This window comes from Alligator sinensis, unplaced genomic scaffold (genome assembly GCF_000455745.1).
Source record: "Alligator sinensis unplaced genomic scaffold, ASM45574v1 scaffold518_1, whole genome shotgun sequence".
Classification (NCBI taxonomy): Eukaryota; Metazoa; Chordata; order Crocodylia; family Alligatoridae; genus Alligator; species Alligator sinensis.
In genome coordinates, this window is record NW_005842718.1 from 616,321 (window position 1) to 633,096 (window position 16,776).

General features: G+C 45.9%; 1 protein-coding gene across 1 annotated transcript in view; it reads left to right on the top strand.

The window, feature by feature from the left end:
• The first annotated feature begins 9,839 nt into the window (after window positions 1–9,839).
• Window positions 9,840–16,776, top strand: part of SIGLEC15 (sialic acid binding Ig like lectin 15) — a 12,245-nt gene continuing 5,308 nt past the window's right edge. Inside the window, exons 1-3 of the mRNA XM_025216261.1 lie at window positions 9,840–9,891; window positions 13,312–13,695; window positions 16,394–16,753. Coding sequence (XP_025072046.1) covers window positions 9,840–9,891; window positions 13,312–13,695; window positions 16,394–16,753 — 796 coding nt within the window. The remainder of the gene's footprint in view (window positions 9,892–13,311; window positions 13,696–16,393; window positions 16,754–16,776) is intronic.

A 16,776-nucleotide genomic window follows, 5' to 3' on the forward strand; every position in this document is an offset into this window, starting at 1 on the left:
TAAATTCAGAGATCTGAAGGTTTATCCCAGCCAGTGGGGGGGTTGTGTTTTTTTGAGAGATCACAAGAAATCAATACCTTTGATCTATCATGTGTTGCCACCATTTTTGGTTCCTCTGCATATATCCAACCACCATGAAGGTTAAGAATGTGTGCTCCATGCCAGAAGGTCAATTCAAAAGATGCACAATCTATAATAAATCAGGTCCTTGGTAAGACCACCTCCCTGAATATTACAGATCAACTTAATAAGGTCTTATGAATGTAAATAGTTAACAGGTGAACTGTTTAAGGCATGAATAGCTTGCAATATAGTTGATAACAAGTTCAAGGCTACTTCAGTTGTTTTAACAAACTTTGAAAGAATGGCAACTAACAAAAAATTGTGCTTTTCAAGTGAAAGTACAGACATGCTGGGAAGAAACAAGTACATCTAAATCCTTGAGATTTCAATGGGAAGAAGATCAGTCTTATTTATTTTTTCAGCAAATAACCCAGATTTCATCTAATGCACAGAAAGGGCAATGAGCCATCTGTGCTGAAGAGGAAATGATGCGAAGACAGCTCTTGGGTATATTGCAGGGAAGTCCAAAGAGTTAATTCCTCTGGGAACTTCCCCAGATATACATGACAAATAACTGAAGTGTAGTTTTAAATTTGAAGTGAATAGTTGGGGGGTGTTTGAAACAGAAGACCAAACAATAAAGTAATATCTACTGCAGTGAAGCTTCAAAATACCCTGAGCCTGGTAGCCAGAATGTCTGGCTGTTTCTTCCTCCCTTGGGAAACTTTGGGCTACTGTTTCCCATGGAAAGATTACTTGCTACAAGACTACAGGCAGTCCTTGGACTTACGACACGATTGGTTCCTGCAAACCGCGTCTTAAGTCAAAACATTGCAACTCAGAACCAATTTTCCCATAGGAAACAATGTTATAAATGGGGGATTGGTTCCTGAACCAAGGCCCAGTACCCTGTTTTCACCAAAAATAACCCAGAATGTTGTACTCAATCAATTATAGATGAGTAGTATAGCTACCTTAATGTATTTATATCATAAATAGCAATCATATTGATTTGGAAGGACTTCTTTGAGGTGACTTTGCTGGACTTTTTGAAGGGCTCTCGGTTGGACTTTTTGAAGGGTTCTTGGCTGGAGTCTTCTCAGGAGTCCTGGATGCAGGTTTTTCCAGAGTCTTGTCTACTTTCTTAAAGAAAGTGTCCAAGGAAATTTGAACAGACGTTCTCCAGGGTGATGGGCGACGCAGCGAACTTGTTCGTTGGCGTGGTGTCATGTCAGATCAAGCGCCGTAAAGCAGAAACTGATGTCAAAAGTTGGAACTATTTATAAATGTTGTAAGTGTGAAACGTTGCAACTTGAAACATTGCAAGTCGAGGAGTGCCTGTATATCTGCTACCTACTAGAAATGGGCTATATGTCCTCAGAAATGGCACAGTTGAAAATTGGTGTTAGGTGCCTAAGTGCTTCTGAAAATCCCATGAGGTTTCTAGCTGTATCTTTAGACATCTAAATACCTATAAAAGCCTGTCCCTAAATGACCTAGAAACACAGGCCTGGAAGGGATTTGAGGGTCATTAAGTTCACACCCTTGCTACTGCAGACAATTATGCCATGATGCTTTCCATGAAGTGGCTTGCTCAAGGCCTCAGAGAAAATCGCTGAATCAGCAAGGTATTGAACTCAAGTACCCCAATCGATGCCCCATCCATCACTTCTACTCGCACTGTCTGTTCCCTCCAACTTGCTCTACCTCTTTCCTGAATTAAACATATCAGAGCCTGCCTCTGCTGGTACTATATATACCATGACTCAGATTGTTCTTATTCCCACCCTTATCCCTCCTTCTCCTCTGACACTCCTGTGTCTGTCTTCATGCTGCTTGGCTAATTGAGACTGTCCAAATCTTCAGGCCAGGACCACAGGCCAGAATCCCCAATGTACTGCGATCAGCAACACCTGGTAGGCTTCATGCTGCCTGTGAAGAATTTCTCCTGTGCATCCCCTGCTACAGAAAGAGCCAGCATGCAGCGTCCCCATGCTTCAAAGTGGCAGCAGGGGCATTTTAACCAAAGCTCATCAAACAAGCTTTAATTGAAGCATCCCTGCCACCATTTTGAAGCGTGGGGACACCGAATATATGAGACACTGCAGATGCTTTAATTAGAAGCCACTCTAATTAAAGTGCCCCCTTCACACCCACGCACACCCCAGAGCATGTGTAAAGATGTCCATAAAGACCCTTCTCATTTTCCACATGCTGCTTTTGCAACAGGAGGCGGCAGGGGGAAGTCCAGAACCTCATTCTGTTATGGGTCTTCTTGATCCCAATGCCCAGCTGTCAAGCACACTAGAAAATGCTCTCAAAATGCAGTCATGTCCTCTCCAAACTGGAAAACCAAACCACAAACCCTCCCACAAAGCATCTCATAAACCAGTCTCACCAGTTTTGCACTGAAAAAGACAGTCAAACCAAAGAATTTGCAGAGCCTGATGTTCATAAGTATATACAATAAATAATAATACATACATATACATATATACACACACACACATACGTAGATTCAAATCACTGTCCTGATTCGATTCAGCCAAATCTGAAGATATTCGGTACCAAATCTTATTCGGTCATAGACTATACAAGCAGGCAGTGCCAGCGGGAGCAGCCGGACGAGCGCCAGCTTGAGCCGGCAGCCCTGGGAGAAGCCACAGGGGTTGGGGGGAATGACCAGGGAGCTGGGGGACCAAACTGGGAGCTGGAGGGAAGCCCCTGTTTGTTCACCCAGCCCTCGATCATTTCCCCCCCAGCTCCCAGTTCAATTTCCCAGCTCCCTATCATTCCCCCCAGCTTCTCCCAAGGCTGCCAGCACTGCCTGCCTTGCCCCAGGTGTGGGGGGGAGCAGGCAGACGAGCCGCAGCTTGATCCAGCAGCCCCAAGAGAAGCTGCAGGGGCTGAGGGAATGAACAGGGGCTTTCTCCCAGCTCCCGGTTCAATCCCCCAGCTCCCAATCATTCCCCTAGCTCCCCAATCATTCCCCGCCAGCCCGCTGGCTCAAGCCAGGGCTCGTCTGGCTGCTCCCCCAGCTGCTTCCATCAGCACTGCTTAACGCCTGTCTGTACAGTCTATGGCCAAACCTCCGAATTTCTCCAATTCGATTCAGAGAGATTAACGGGTCTCCTGATTCTATTCTGATTCGGAGATTCGGCTGCCGAATCTCCTCCGAATTGAATCGGCTACTGAAGCTTCGCACAGCCCTAATACACACACACACACAATTATACAATTGAGTGTATATATATGAGAGGAGGAGCGAGGGAAAGGAGGGCTTTGGCACTTATTCTCCATCTCTGCCGGATCACAAACCATTCAAAAAGTGCAAAATATGGTACAAACCACAGGAGGTACTGCACACATCTAAGATTGTATGTAAAAATACAAACTCAGAAAATCAACTCTTAGCTATATAAGAGGTATCTGCAAAAACTACAGCTGAACTAGTTTATTTTTAAAAGCACTTCCCAAAGGGTGTGAGACCTGAAGGAGTAGACAGGGAACAGCAACATCTCTTATGCTTATGCTGTGAGCTCTCCACTGTCTCCATTTTCACTATTTGAAATAAAAACTAGGAATTCTCTAGTCGTCATGGTTGTGAATTAAACCTTCAAAATGTGACTCTCATGTGAACCTGCTTTCACCTGGATGTTAGATGAGCTGTTTTCTGAAAAAAACCAAACAAACAAAACAAAAAACCCCCAAAAGCAGGACCCTGACTCTGTAGTCTGTGGGGGGACCATCATGTTTGTGTGTTGTATGGAGCAATGGTTTAACATGAAGTACAGTATCTCCCAGTATCTCTATCTCTCCCCTTCTTCATCTCTCCACTCTGAGAGTGTCTCTCACCCTCCTGTTAAGTTTTAACTACCCCCTCATCTAGTATTATGATCTGGTATATAGCCACATACTGTTCCTCACATAAATATCCAGTCTGCAAATGCACCATTTTTCTACCCTCTTACATGGAGCATTTTGCACTTATGTTATTCGCTACAACCTGACAAGTCACCCCGCATCTTTGAGTACAAAGTATTTTCCTTGGCTTTGCTGGTACTGGTGCAGTGACTAATGCTGTGGTGCAGAAACAGCCACCCCTTGTATACGAGGTTGTAGATAAAAATACAAACCAAGGCGATCAGTCTTAGATATTATAGACCACCCACCACTTATTGTTTTTTGCATTACAGCGGATCCTAGACTCCAGCCCAGAACAAAGCATTGTCCAGTAATTAGGATGTTGACTTAGGAATCAGAATAGGACCCTCTCCTGTAGAGACTCCTGTTGTTATACTATATGTAATGATTCCTGAGTATTACTAGTCTTTAAGATAAGGTTGCCAGCTGGGTCCTCAAAGATCAAGTCATTTAGAAGCCATGCTGCCATCACAAGGCCAATTATTAGTGCAGATCACACATTGCTAAAGAGATGATCCGACATGGACCTCTTCTCCTGCCCGTGATCATTCAGACCATTGCTTCTCGCCCAACAACCAGGGAACAAACATCCTCTTGGCCATTCCAACGATTACGTCCATAAGGAAGATATTTCATAAGTGTTTTAACTTCTTTTAATAAGTTGAGCTACCAGAAATAAGGAAGAACTGCCAGTGTTTTGTGGGTTTTGTGACCCAACCACACACTACAGCCTACCGTTAAGTGCTCCATCGATTGACCACCAGGGCTTATGCAAGGCCGGAGGCACTCTGCAATCTTCAGCTTTTCTGTCTGCAGTGGATTTAGCAATTTTTTTTTTCATAAAGGGCTAAAAGCAGCACGAGCTTTGTGTGAGCAACTGAACCTGTGAATTTCCAAATAGGATCAGCACAGAGCTGACGTAGCCCTGACCGCGTCCTGAGACGGTGTTAAGTCACGGTAACTAGGATCAATGCCACGTGCAGGAAAGCTGGCTGGCTTAAGACCCCCCTGAGATGTTTTTTGCTTGAACTTTAGGTGTCTCATGTCCCTCCAGCTGGGCAAGGATCAAATAAGTACACAGGGGAGATTGGCAGTGCAGGCTTAGAGCCAGAGCAAAACTCTCAATAACTCAGCATGGGACAGCCTCAGGCTTGCTCGGCGGATAGAAAACACTAGCAGGGAAAATTCCACTGGCCTCTTGGATTCACTCCCCAGCAATTTCAGAGGCCTGATTTCTTATGGGAAGTGTCAAAACGTACAAATACGCAAGGCTTTTGCACCTACATATTCAGACTGGCAGAAGGGCAGGCTTTTTACAAGTCGCTGAAATAAGTAACGGAGAAAACTATGTGAAGGATGGAATTAAGATTTGGGGAATGGGGAGTGAAAGGAATAAGTAAGGGTACAAGGCTCTGCTGATCTGGGAAATGTTTGTGCTGGAAGCAAATGCACTGCCAGCAAAGCCACAAGTGCAGAACCAGGGGGAGATAATGCCATTATATGGGAGATAGATGACAGTCCTCTGTGCACAGTGAATTCATCTTACATGTACTTTCTTTGCATGTGTGCAAGTCAGCACTGTACTAGACTCCTGGGGGCCCCGGGCAAACTTTTAGTATTGGGCCCCCCTTCACCAATGATGATGATGATAATAATAATAACAATAATAATATTGCCATTTTGGGGCCCCCTTTCCATCCGGGCCCCAAGCAGCTGCCTGGTTCACCCATGCCTGTGCCCAGTCCTGGTACACATACACATATACATGCCCTCCTTTCTTTTGCTGGATACCACCAACACTAATATTACTCCTTAATACTGTACTAAGTTTCCAGATGTGTACAGGGACAAGACCCTCGAACATCCAATGGTCCCACCGATTCTCTCGGCATGTTCCACAGGTCAAACCCGGCTCTGATTAACACCCTTGTAGCCAAATGGTGTCCAGTGTATTTTCATAGAGTGCAACTTGGCAAACGTTTCTTTGATGCCAAGAAAAAAGGGACTCTGCCTCATTTGTTATTAATGACATTGTCAGACCTAACAGGGGCAACATGCTATAAAAACTATTTGGGGGTTTTTTTTGGGGGGGGTGTTAAATAATTGCATCATTTTAGGAAGCTGCAGACCCCCTGTTGCTGTGTCACTGGCTTTTGGAAAAGATATATTGTATTGCCAGGATCTTTCATGAAGCAGGGTGGGCCCCTGAGATAATGAATAAGCAAAAGCAAGACAACAGTTCATTCAAAGGGGGAACAGAGGGGGAAAAAAAGAGCACAGTACTGTGTTGATTGCTATGAGACAAAAGATACCACCAAAAAAAAAAAAAAAAGCCTGTTATTGCCAAGCCGTTTACTGAAATGCGATTGCCCTCTGGTGGTCATTCATCTAGAAATACACAGTAATCATGATATTATCTAGTCCATACCCCTCTTCCACAGTATCTCATAACAGATTGAACACAAAGATCCTGCCTCTTAAAAATGCAAATCCATGAAGCTTATTCTGGGGCCCATATTTGCAACAAGGAAAAAGGGGTCGGAAGGAAGAAAACTAAAACGTAGAGCAACAAATCTTCTAAGAAGCATTGGCAAAAGAGAGAAATTCAAGTCAGAGAGCGTAAGGGCTACAAGGAGCAAAAGACCCCGAGTCTGATTATTTATGTAAGAGAAAAGAAAGGTATTTAACTGCATCAAAGGCCATTAAGCAGAGCGATGGCCTTGTTAAAGGCTATGCTGTGGAATTAAAGGAGCAATAGTTCCTAAACAGCATTTATTGCTGCTAGCAGCGGGAGCCCCCTGGTGGTTAATTATGCAGTCATATCTTTCTGCAGTGCAACAAATCACGGGGAAAAAAATGTAAAAGAGCGAAACCCAGAGGGTACCAGGAAGGTGAGAGAAGCAGCACGTATGCAAGGCTTCTGAGCAAAGCATTGAGTTCAGCCTAAAACAGCTGAGTTCAAATGAAGAGTAACAACTGCCAAGAAGGATAATCATTCATGGCTCGGTCACCAAAATGTGAAAAGAACATAACAATACGGGATGATCACCGCACGAGCAAGCAACATTTGCATCCTCATACACTGTACAGCAGACACCTGCTCCCTGCCCAGGTCGCATCTTGAATTAACATTTTCAAGGCACGTTTTTATTTCTGCCAATGACACAGAATTAGGAGGCAGGGGATATCTGCGCTTTATAAATGAACCAAAGTAGATATATAGGCAATAGGGCAAAGCGATACAGCACAAACCTCTGTGAGCTGAAGCTCTGTCCATCAGATGCATCTGATGAAGGGAGCTTCAGTTTATGAAAGCTGGTGCTGTGTATTATACATGCACACTTCAGTTAGTCTACAAGGTGTAAATCTACACTGCCTTCTGCTTGACTTCAGATGAACATGGCTAATGATGCCGCGATGACATAGGATTATCAAGGCTACTGTTATGCCTCCAACATCAGCAGGGATAGTCCCACGGCTCTCTTTATTCTGCATTCTCTACTGACAGGACAGAGATTATAAGGTCAAGAAGGGACCGGCATGTATTTTTAGTGTGGACTCCTTTATAATGTGGGCCATAAAAAAACATCACCCAAAGAATCCTGCTTCAGACCTAACAAGGTGCGGATGAACTAGAGTATATCTTTTAGCAATCTGTGATGACATAAAGCAGACAGAACAAAATGTTATTTCCAGTGAAGGTTTTCAGACCATAAGTCGGATCGGCAAGACTCACAGGTAACAGCCCTGTCTGGGGTAAGTACATACAAGTGCCAAAGACCCGGCTATGGAAATAACGTAGAACAGCAAGAGGCCCTCAGCACAGAGTTTGTTTAAAATTAAATCACAAAAACCTTTAACCAGATCTATGAATCTACACAAAATCCTTCTTGGGGATTCATAGCCAAGTAGAATGAACCCGGCTGCATCTCATCCTTCAGAGGCCGGCATCAATTATTGATTTCAGTGGAAGCCACCTGAAAAGGGGAATGATACAGATGATGAAAAGCAGCTCTTTTAGGGACTATTCAGAATGGCAATGGCCTTGGGCATTGCAGGCTCCAAGGGGAAATAAGGATTAATTGTTGCAAGTACACTCCTTCACCAACTGCCGGCACCATCGTAGTTCTCTGTTGGCCTCACCGGTTTGGTTTTCACTACTGTCTTAATTTGTCCTTTGGGAGAAGGGAGTTGCACACAGAGAGTCCTTCAGATGTGTCCTCGGCCTTCACCTCAACAGGCCTGAGATCAAAAATCTGACTGATGGATGCAACCGGACAGTTAAGAGAAGAGCCTCCAGGATTACTAGGTCAAAGTCTCTATTATTACTGGCTATGTTTACAGGGGTGTCTAGGGACCTTAGTGAGGATTGGGGCTTCATTATGCACAGCACCATATATTGGGAATAAGTTCACTTTCTGACCCATTTCTGAATCTAACCTATTTTACAATCTAACCTATTTCTGAATGTCTGTAGTAATATGAACTACATGCAACACTACTGGTTTGTTTTATTGCTGAATTACCACGACTCCTAATGCCAAGTTGCAGCAAGGGAGGGAGTGTGAGTGTGAGTCCACTTTCTTCTGGATCTTCTCATTTCCTTTCCCTGTAAATACCGGGTGCTCCATCTCTCACCTCCATCATGCATAAACCACACCCTCTCAATTCTTCTGCACAACCAGTTTTCTCTGGTCCTCTCTTGACCTGTCCTTCCAAATATTTCCTGTAAAACTTTCCAGCTACTTTTGAAACCAACTTGTCTGGCACCCTTTCACCTTTCTTTTCTTCCCATTGCCCAGCTTTCCTTCTCTTCTCCATCACAGGCTCATCAGTCATAGGATCATAGACAATGAGGGCTGGAAGGGACCTCAGGAGGTCACATCTAGTCCAACCCCTTGCTCAAAGCAGGACCAGCCCCAACTACATCATGCTAGCCAGGGCTATGTCAAGCCAGGCCTTAAACACCTCCAAAGATGGAGCTTCCCCCACCTCTCTAGGTAACCTGTTGCAGTGCTTTACCACCCTCCTAGTGAGAATTTTTCCTAATATCCAACCTAAACTTCCTTTGCTGCAACTTGAGCCCATTGCTCATTTTTCTGTCATCTGCCCCCACTGAGAACAGCCCAGCTCCATCCTCTTTGCAGCCACCTTTCAGGTAGTTGAAGGCTGCTATTAAATCCCCTCTCAGTCTTCACTTCTGCAGACTAAATCACCCCAGTTCCCTCCATAAACCCAGTTGTGCCTTACTCTCATTCTCACAGTAACCCTTCAGCTGTCCTGCCTGTCCCCTGTTATTGAGAAAGTGCTGAGGAAATGAGCATTTAGGTCAAAGACTGATCAGGGGATGCACGTGGCTGCTTCTGAAGGCAGAGCAGATTGCAAGCTTGCAGCCATAGGCCAGGAGAGACGAGATGACTTCCTTCGGTCAAGCAAGAGGGACGAGCTGTCACTCGCTGACCGTGTTTGTCCGACTCCCGTAACCTCCCCATGGGTCAGCGGGTTTGGAGCACTCAAGAACTAGCCACCTTGGCTCCACCACGTACTTGAAGCGTCCCAAAAGGGTATTTTCAGTCCAGATCCTCTGGCCCCTCCCATGGCTGGAAAATAAGAAAATGTTGATCCCCACCCCCCATGCGTTTCCCACATGACTGACCACACAACTATTAATAACAGCACCCTTTGCCGGCTCAGCTGGACACACTCATTCCCTCCGGGGAGCAGGAAACCACTGGTGCCTTCCCTTCCGCAGGGAAGCGATGTGCGACTGGACGGCCAGCAGCTTGGCTTTGGTGCGGACCATGCCGGTTTGGTGATCGGAAAACGGCTCTTCCTGCAGGGCGCTGGCAAACATGAAAGGCTTGGGGTTGCTTCTCGGTTGCCTGCTTTGCATCTTCAAAAAGGGTGAGTGCTGAATGGCTACCAATGCCTCTGCTTTCACCGCTGTTCCTCTCCCTGCTCTGGCCTGGTGCCCATGGGACTGCCCAAGGCAGCTAGTTCCCTAGGACTTGTGAGTCCATCGTGTTGCTCTGCTGCGTCCCTCAATCCCAAGTGTTAAACACGGCTCACGGCCTGTGGAAAGAACAGGATGAGAGCCCTGCCTCTGTGGCTACGCGAGACAGTCGCGCGACTCTCCCTGTGCACGCTGGCACAGCTAGCTGCAAGCTCAGCCATTTATAATGATCTAAGTTTCTCCTGCATTTTCAATTGGCTTATAACATTTTTCACTGCTTGTCCTGAAGTGCTGCATAGTGTTCTCAGGAACAATTACACAGCAGAGGTAGTTTGCTCCAGAGCTGGGATCATAGCACCGCATCCAAATGCAGGCTTCCTTTTAAACGTGCCTTTAAATCTCATGAAAAATTAATGGTATTTTGCACGTACACATGTATTTTTGAAGTAAGGTTTTGTTACTGTGTCAGGACCAATATCATCATTATCAGTGTGTATGTAGATCTCCTTTTCAGGACACAAAATGAATGCACATAAAGTCCTTTATCCCAGATTTGGTTTTTGATACCAAGGGAAAGATGTTTTCCAGCAGACACTGAAGTATAAAGCAAGGGGGAGGGGGGGGGGGGGGGGGGGGGGTATGGTTTTATAGAAATACTCACAGCATCAGATGATCTCAAAATGCCATATAAAGACAGCTCACTTAAAAATCCCCCACCTGCCTTTGGAAACTAATCCACCATGTGACTTGTACTATGAAATAGTCTTTTAGCTGCTAGTTACAAATGACATTCCCTCTTCCCTATGAAAATGTGCAGTCCAGGGGCACGGCACGGCTGGGTAAAGAACAAGAGGAGCCGAGGCAAGACTGACATGACAGGCTGTCCTGGCAAGATTTAATTGCGAGGGCGTGTGTGACTACACAGGGGACAATTAGTCATACACAAGACGCTGACTGTTATCTACTATCAGCACCTAGGGTCTGCAGGAGTTTCCATAGGAAGGGACAGAGCTTAGAACAAAAGAGATAAAGTGTTTTTGATCACTAGTTCTCACTTTATAGGGAAAAAAAGGTATACTTGCTAGAAGCACAGTCATCCCTTACCCCAAGTCTAAAACTGGCCTGTGCTAAACAAGAAGTGGTGGTATAGATGGCGAATCACATACATCCAGATCAGTTCCTCCATTCAAATTAGTCTGCATCTGCCACTAATGATTCATGCTCCATAGCATGAGCTACACACATACGGTGTGACCAGTTGTGTCAATCCCGCACACTACAGACACCGGACACCAGATACCCAAAGAGGCTCACGATCAGTGAGGCTGTCGGTACACAAGTGAGGCTTCTCCAGGTCCCACAAACCCTCATCAAACCACAGGGGAAAGAGATAGTTATGTAGTATCAAACTCACTACCACAAGGCAGAGAGGCAAGCTCATTAGCATGGGTATTATAGGCCCTCCCTGCTCAGAGCCTGTAAACTTTATGGACTCTCAGCTTCCCTCTTTGGTCACGTAACCTGGCTTATTGCATCAATGTTAATATTGCACCATGTTGTTATACAGAATGCCTTTGCAACTGTGTTGGAGGTTTTAATGTGCTGGCATGTGGGCAACTATAGGTAAAGAGCTTTGCCTAGGAGAACCGAGTCCTGTATTGGCCTTTGCCCATCAGAAAGCATGCAATAGACCAGGGCTGGGCAGGATGCGGCCCACCAGGCCATTGCATCTGGCCTGCAGGGACCCTAAAAAATTTAAAAGATTAATATTTATCTGCCTCTGGCTGCCTGTCATGCAACCCTCAATGGCTTGCCAAAACTCAGTAACCGGCCCTCCACCCGAAAGAATTGCCTACCCCTGCAATAGACCCACATCATCTGCATAGTCCCAGGGATGTCTGCCAAGTGTCGTGGAAGGACACCATGTGTACCAAAACTTAGATAAACCACTAATTATCTCTGTCTAGACTTTTATCCCACATTCATCACTGTGGCTTCTGAGCACCCCAAAGAAGTCAAGCAGAATTGCAGGAGCTCAGCATTTTCGAAAACCAGGCCACTAAATTTTTCCACTTGTTCTGGTGCCTGCTAGTCAAGGAAAGGCTTCTGCTGTAATGAAGTTGTCAGGACAGGATTCTTTGTCTCTCCCTGTCCTGAAAGTATTACCTGGTGCCACAGCTGTTGCAGTTGCCACCAAGGCACAGCACTTCTCAGAAGTTCACTTTGCAGAAGCTAGCAGGTCTGGTGAGGCCAGCTGTGGGAGATTTTGGTTCTTTCACATATTCCACAAGCTGGACCTTTTTACTCATGTCAGGTCTGAATGATGATGAGACAGAAAGATCAGATTTAGCCCTGATATAAAGGCAGTGCACTGACTGCACTAGTTTCCCAGGGTGGGATCTGTCATGTGTATCAGCAAGAGAACATTTAATACCAAAGTCATTGACCTGCTGGCAACTTCTGCACTGGAGAACTCAGAGCCCAGCTCATGGGAAAGGACCTGTTTATGGAAGTCGGTGGTTGCTGTGGGGTGAGACAATATCCCATGCTGTGGGGACAGAGGTCTGTTTCTAATAGTGCCAGTCTCAGTGTCAGAGGCCCCATCATCCCTTCAAGACACGTGTCCTGCAGGATTCGTTGAATTGGCACAAGCAGCACGTCAGGTCTAGTTTACATCACGAAGCTTTGCTGACCTAGCTATGTCAGGGACAGGTGTGAAAAGATCATACTCCCTATGCTGGCAGAACCCAACATGGATGCAGCCCTGCCATAGGAGCTGACTTCTGCCAGCTTAGTGTTGTTCAGGGAAGTGGGGTAATTATAATACAAGAATCGCCTCTCCTGCCAACATAAGCCACATCTCCAGAGTCCCTACCATGTCAACAGAGCTATAGACAGTGCAGCTCAAAATGTGCACAAGGCTTTAATCTGCCTTTACATCCCACGGGACATAGGTTACTTAACAAAGCTACAGGTCTCTCTGTGTTGAGATAATATCAAAAGCCATAAGACCCTTCCAGGAACAGGATTTCAAGGAATTGGGTAACAAATAGGATGACATGCCAATGCATGCACTCATACTGAACCCCCTGGGGTTAAGCACTTGATCATGATCAAAATAACTCTTCTTAAAAAAAAAAAAGTAATATTTCAAGCTTTATATGTTTGCAAGATAGCTTGAGGAACAAAAAAAGAGTGAGAAAAGAAGTAGGCATGGATCTTACTCAAAGGATGGAGTATCCATTTGATGAGCAAGAATGGAGCAGGTAAGACAAGGATTCCTGATCTTTCTCAATGGTTCAGTTCTTCAGGTTGGCTATACTAGCCTTCATGGTCTTTCGAGCCTCTGAATTCAATTCCTTTATTTCTAGGTTTGCAGTTCAATGGCTGGTCCATTAAGGTTCCATCAGATGCTACCGGTGAAATTGGAAAGAGCATTGTTCTGCCCTGTACCTTCACACACCCCCATAAAACCTTTGACCGGACTCTCACAGCCATTTGGAGGATCAAAGAGCCTTACAACGGGACAGTGGTTTTCAAGTGTGTGGCTCACAGTTCAAGTGAACTCTGTAAAACTGCAACCAGCTACAAGAACAGGTACAAACTGCTTGGGAACCCAAGGCACAACAACCTTTCCATCAAGATTGACAATCTGACGTGGAGCGACAGCAACAGATATTTCTGCCGGGTAGAGTTTTCTGGAGATCTTCATGATAAGTATGAAGGCAGAACTGGGATCAGGCTCCATCTGATCGGTAAGAGAACACTAAATACAAAAGTAGGCTGAATAACCACGTAAGGAAGCTAAAGAGACGGGAAGATTTGGATAGTGGAGATGCTACTCCAGACTGGTTGCTACAAAATTTGCTAGACCACACTCTGCCAAGGGTATTGTACTCCCCAACACTGCCTAGTTTTGAGAGACTGTATAATACCAGAACCAGACACTTTCCTGAGGTGCTATGGAAAACCAGACACTTTCCATAGCTTAGGTACTATGGGGATGAGCATGGAATAGGAGCTAGAACAGAATGCCACATAACAGAACAGAGTCCATAGGGATGGTGGCAAGGTAAAGGGTGGGTTTACAGCCATAAGAAGTAAGAAGAAAACAATCAGGAAAGTTTACCCAAGTTGAATAGCTCACCAGGCTCATGTGATTAAGGCACATCATTTTCCACAGCTCATGGCAGGTGGTATGTAAGGGAGTAAAGCAACTACCCCATCCGGCCACCTTGGACTCTCCAAGCCTGGAGACTCTTCAGCCTGGTCAGCCTGCAGTGAGGCTTCAAACCCCTTCTGGAGTCATACAAGGATACTTGACCCTCTCTGCCATCATCTCTATGTACCACAAGAATGAATGAGACTGGAACTACTGGATAGCGCCAGTCCTGACCTTCACTGCTATTCCCCTGTAGTGTAAGATTTGCTCCATCACCCCCTCCACTGCATCCTATCCTCTACCCCACAAAAGAGGTGCACATTGAGGGACATGGTGGCTCACAGCACTCACAGTAGATAACAGAGGGGCCCTGTGCGACTGATATAGTCAGTGCACAGAGAAGATGGGGCTCAACATCCATTGCAGGGTGGGAGGGTTGTCTTTGCCAGACCTTACAACAGTCAGAGCAAGAGGTTGATGGGTAAGAGGACCACCTACCAAGACACTGGACAGGGGGAAGAGCCAAATGGTAGTAATATTTGCAGATGTGAACATAATTTTACACCTTAAAAAGTGATCAAGGGCATGAGGATATCCTAGATTACTAGAAGGTAAGCTGGGCTGTGATTACGGAGCATGTCATCTACCCCATGGTAACTGCCCACACGTATGCTCTTACCTTATGGTGAATGTGAGTGAGCTTACCCCTCGGTGAAAGTAGTGTTCATGCATCGAACATGAAGTCCACAATTCATCTGGGTCCTGAAGCTATGGAGAGTATTGACAGTGGGGGAAGGAGCCATCATTGTGCTGTGTCCATAAGGTGCTTAGTCTTTTCCCAGCTGCATCCTGATACCACAGCAAGATCCAAATAATGATCCTGAACTTGGTATTGGACAGGAGCCCTTCAAGCCTCAAATAAGATGTGAGGTCCATTGTGCTAAGTACCGTATTTTCCCACATACCACCCCTCTCCCCCCCACCTCACCCCAAATAACATGTGCTCCTTACTTTGGGACACCAGAATGAAGACAAAAATATTGTTTTTCCAGTCATGTCCAAATGCTGACTGCAGGGGATCCTGACTGCTGTGGCTGTGGTGGTGAGAGGGTTAACACTGCAGGTCTGCCCCTAGGTAAACTCCACCTCCTCCATCCCAGAGGCTAGCCAAAGGAGAACAGCAGTGTCTCCCTGCTTCTATTCCAGCAAAGAGATGTCAACCTCCCCTCTTAAGACATGTGCCCCAGTTTTGGAGGGCTGATTCTTGGGGCAAGGGTGCATGTGGTATGTGGGTAAATATGGTACTATGCAGACACATAATAGAAAGGGCTTTCAGGAGCCCACAATCTAACCAGACATGATAGATAATGGGTGGGATGGAGCGAGTTGCCAATGGTCGCACAGTATCGGTGTGCAGAGTCCCAAGGCGAGGCCTCACCCCGGCCCACATTGCCTTCATGGAGGGTTAGAAAGCTTTCCCGGCACAGGAATCCAATGCGGAGAGGTCAGTGGTGCATCAGGGCTGTGTTTTCTTTCAGCTGATAATTTGGGAGGAAAATAACACCCTTTCTTCTAGTTCCTTCCCGTCCCGCTCTACACTGGGTGTAGCATCATTGGTGTGAAATGGCTACACCACTTTTCCCCAGAGGCTACCTAGACTTCAAACAACAGACATGTGATCCTGCCATGGGGCACGCACTCTGCAAAGCAAGAATGAACATTCGGTATCACGAACCGTTCTTAATATAGTGAGAGTGTTAGAAACGCATAGTAATTGTCACCTCTCTAATGCTTTGCCTCTGTGGAAAGCTCTTTGCAATTGCTAATTTATTCACGCAATGCCTCCACAGAGAGCCAACTTGTAGCTCATTCATGGCAGCAGCATGAGGAGAACCAGGCAGTCTTCACGGCACAAGCTGGGTGAAATGTTCAAACTGAACTGCACTGCGGGTGGAAGGGAATTTGACCATTACAATTCCCTCTATTCTATAACAAGACCAGTAACAAGGAGATGGAAGGAGAACCCAGGTCGCCGCATTCCCAGTCCAGGGCTCTGTTCAATAGGACATGATGCTTCTCTCCAAATTGTGGGCATGATGGGAAAATCTAGCAAATAGGAGAGGGGAGGGAAGGAGAACGTGGGGGGTGACAAGAGGATGGATGTCAAGGTTACGAAGTCGTAAGCCTGTGTGAATCCATTAAGATCAACAGTCGTTCTCAATGCCGAGCCCGAACCAACAACAGATTTGAATCTGAACTGTGTTCTTCATCCCTTCTTGTGACCTCCACAGCTGCCCCCAGGATCATTAACATCACAGTAAGCTCCAACGAGGATCATACCTTCAAAGCCCGCTGCACAGCTGATGGGGAACCACTGCCCTCTCTGACCTGGACCGGCCCTCTGTCCAGCAATTCCTCCTCCGTCACAAGCATGAACCACCAGATAACCAAAGAGCTGCACCACCTGACTCACGATGGAAAATACGTATGCACAGCGGAGAACAGCCACGGGAGGGCGGAGGGGGCAGTGTACTTCTATAAATTCAAAGGAGCAAATAGCAACTCGATTCTGATCCTGATTTGTATTGCGCTAGGAGTCAAGGCGCTCATGCTGCTGGCAATAGCAGGGATTGGTCTTCTGTGGAAAGGAGGTACACGCGGTTAGCTCTTTCCC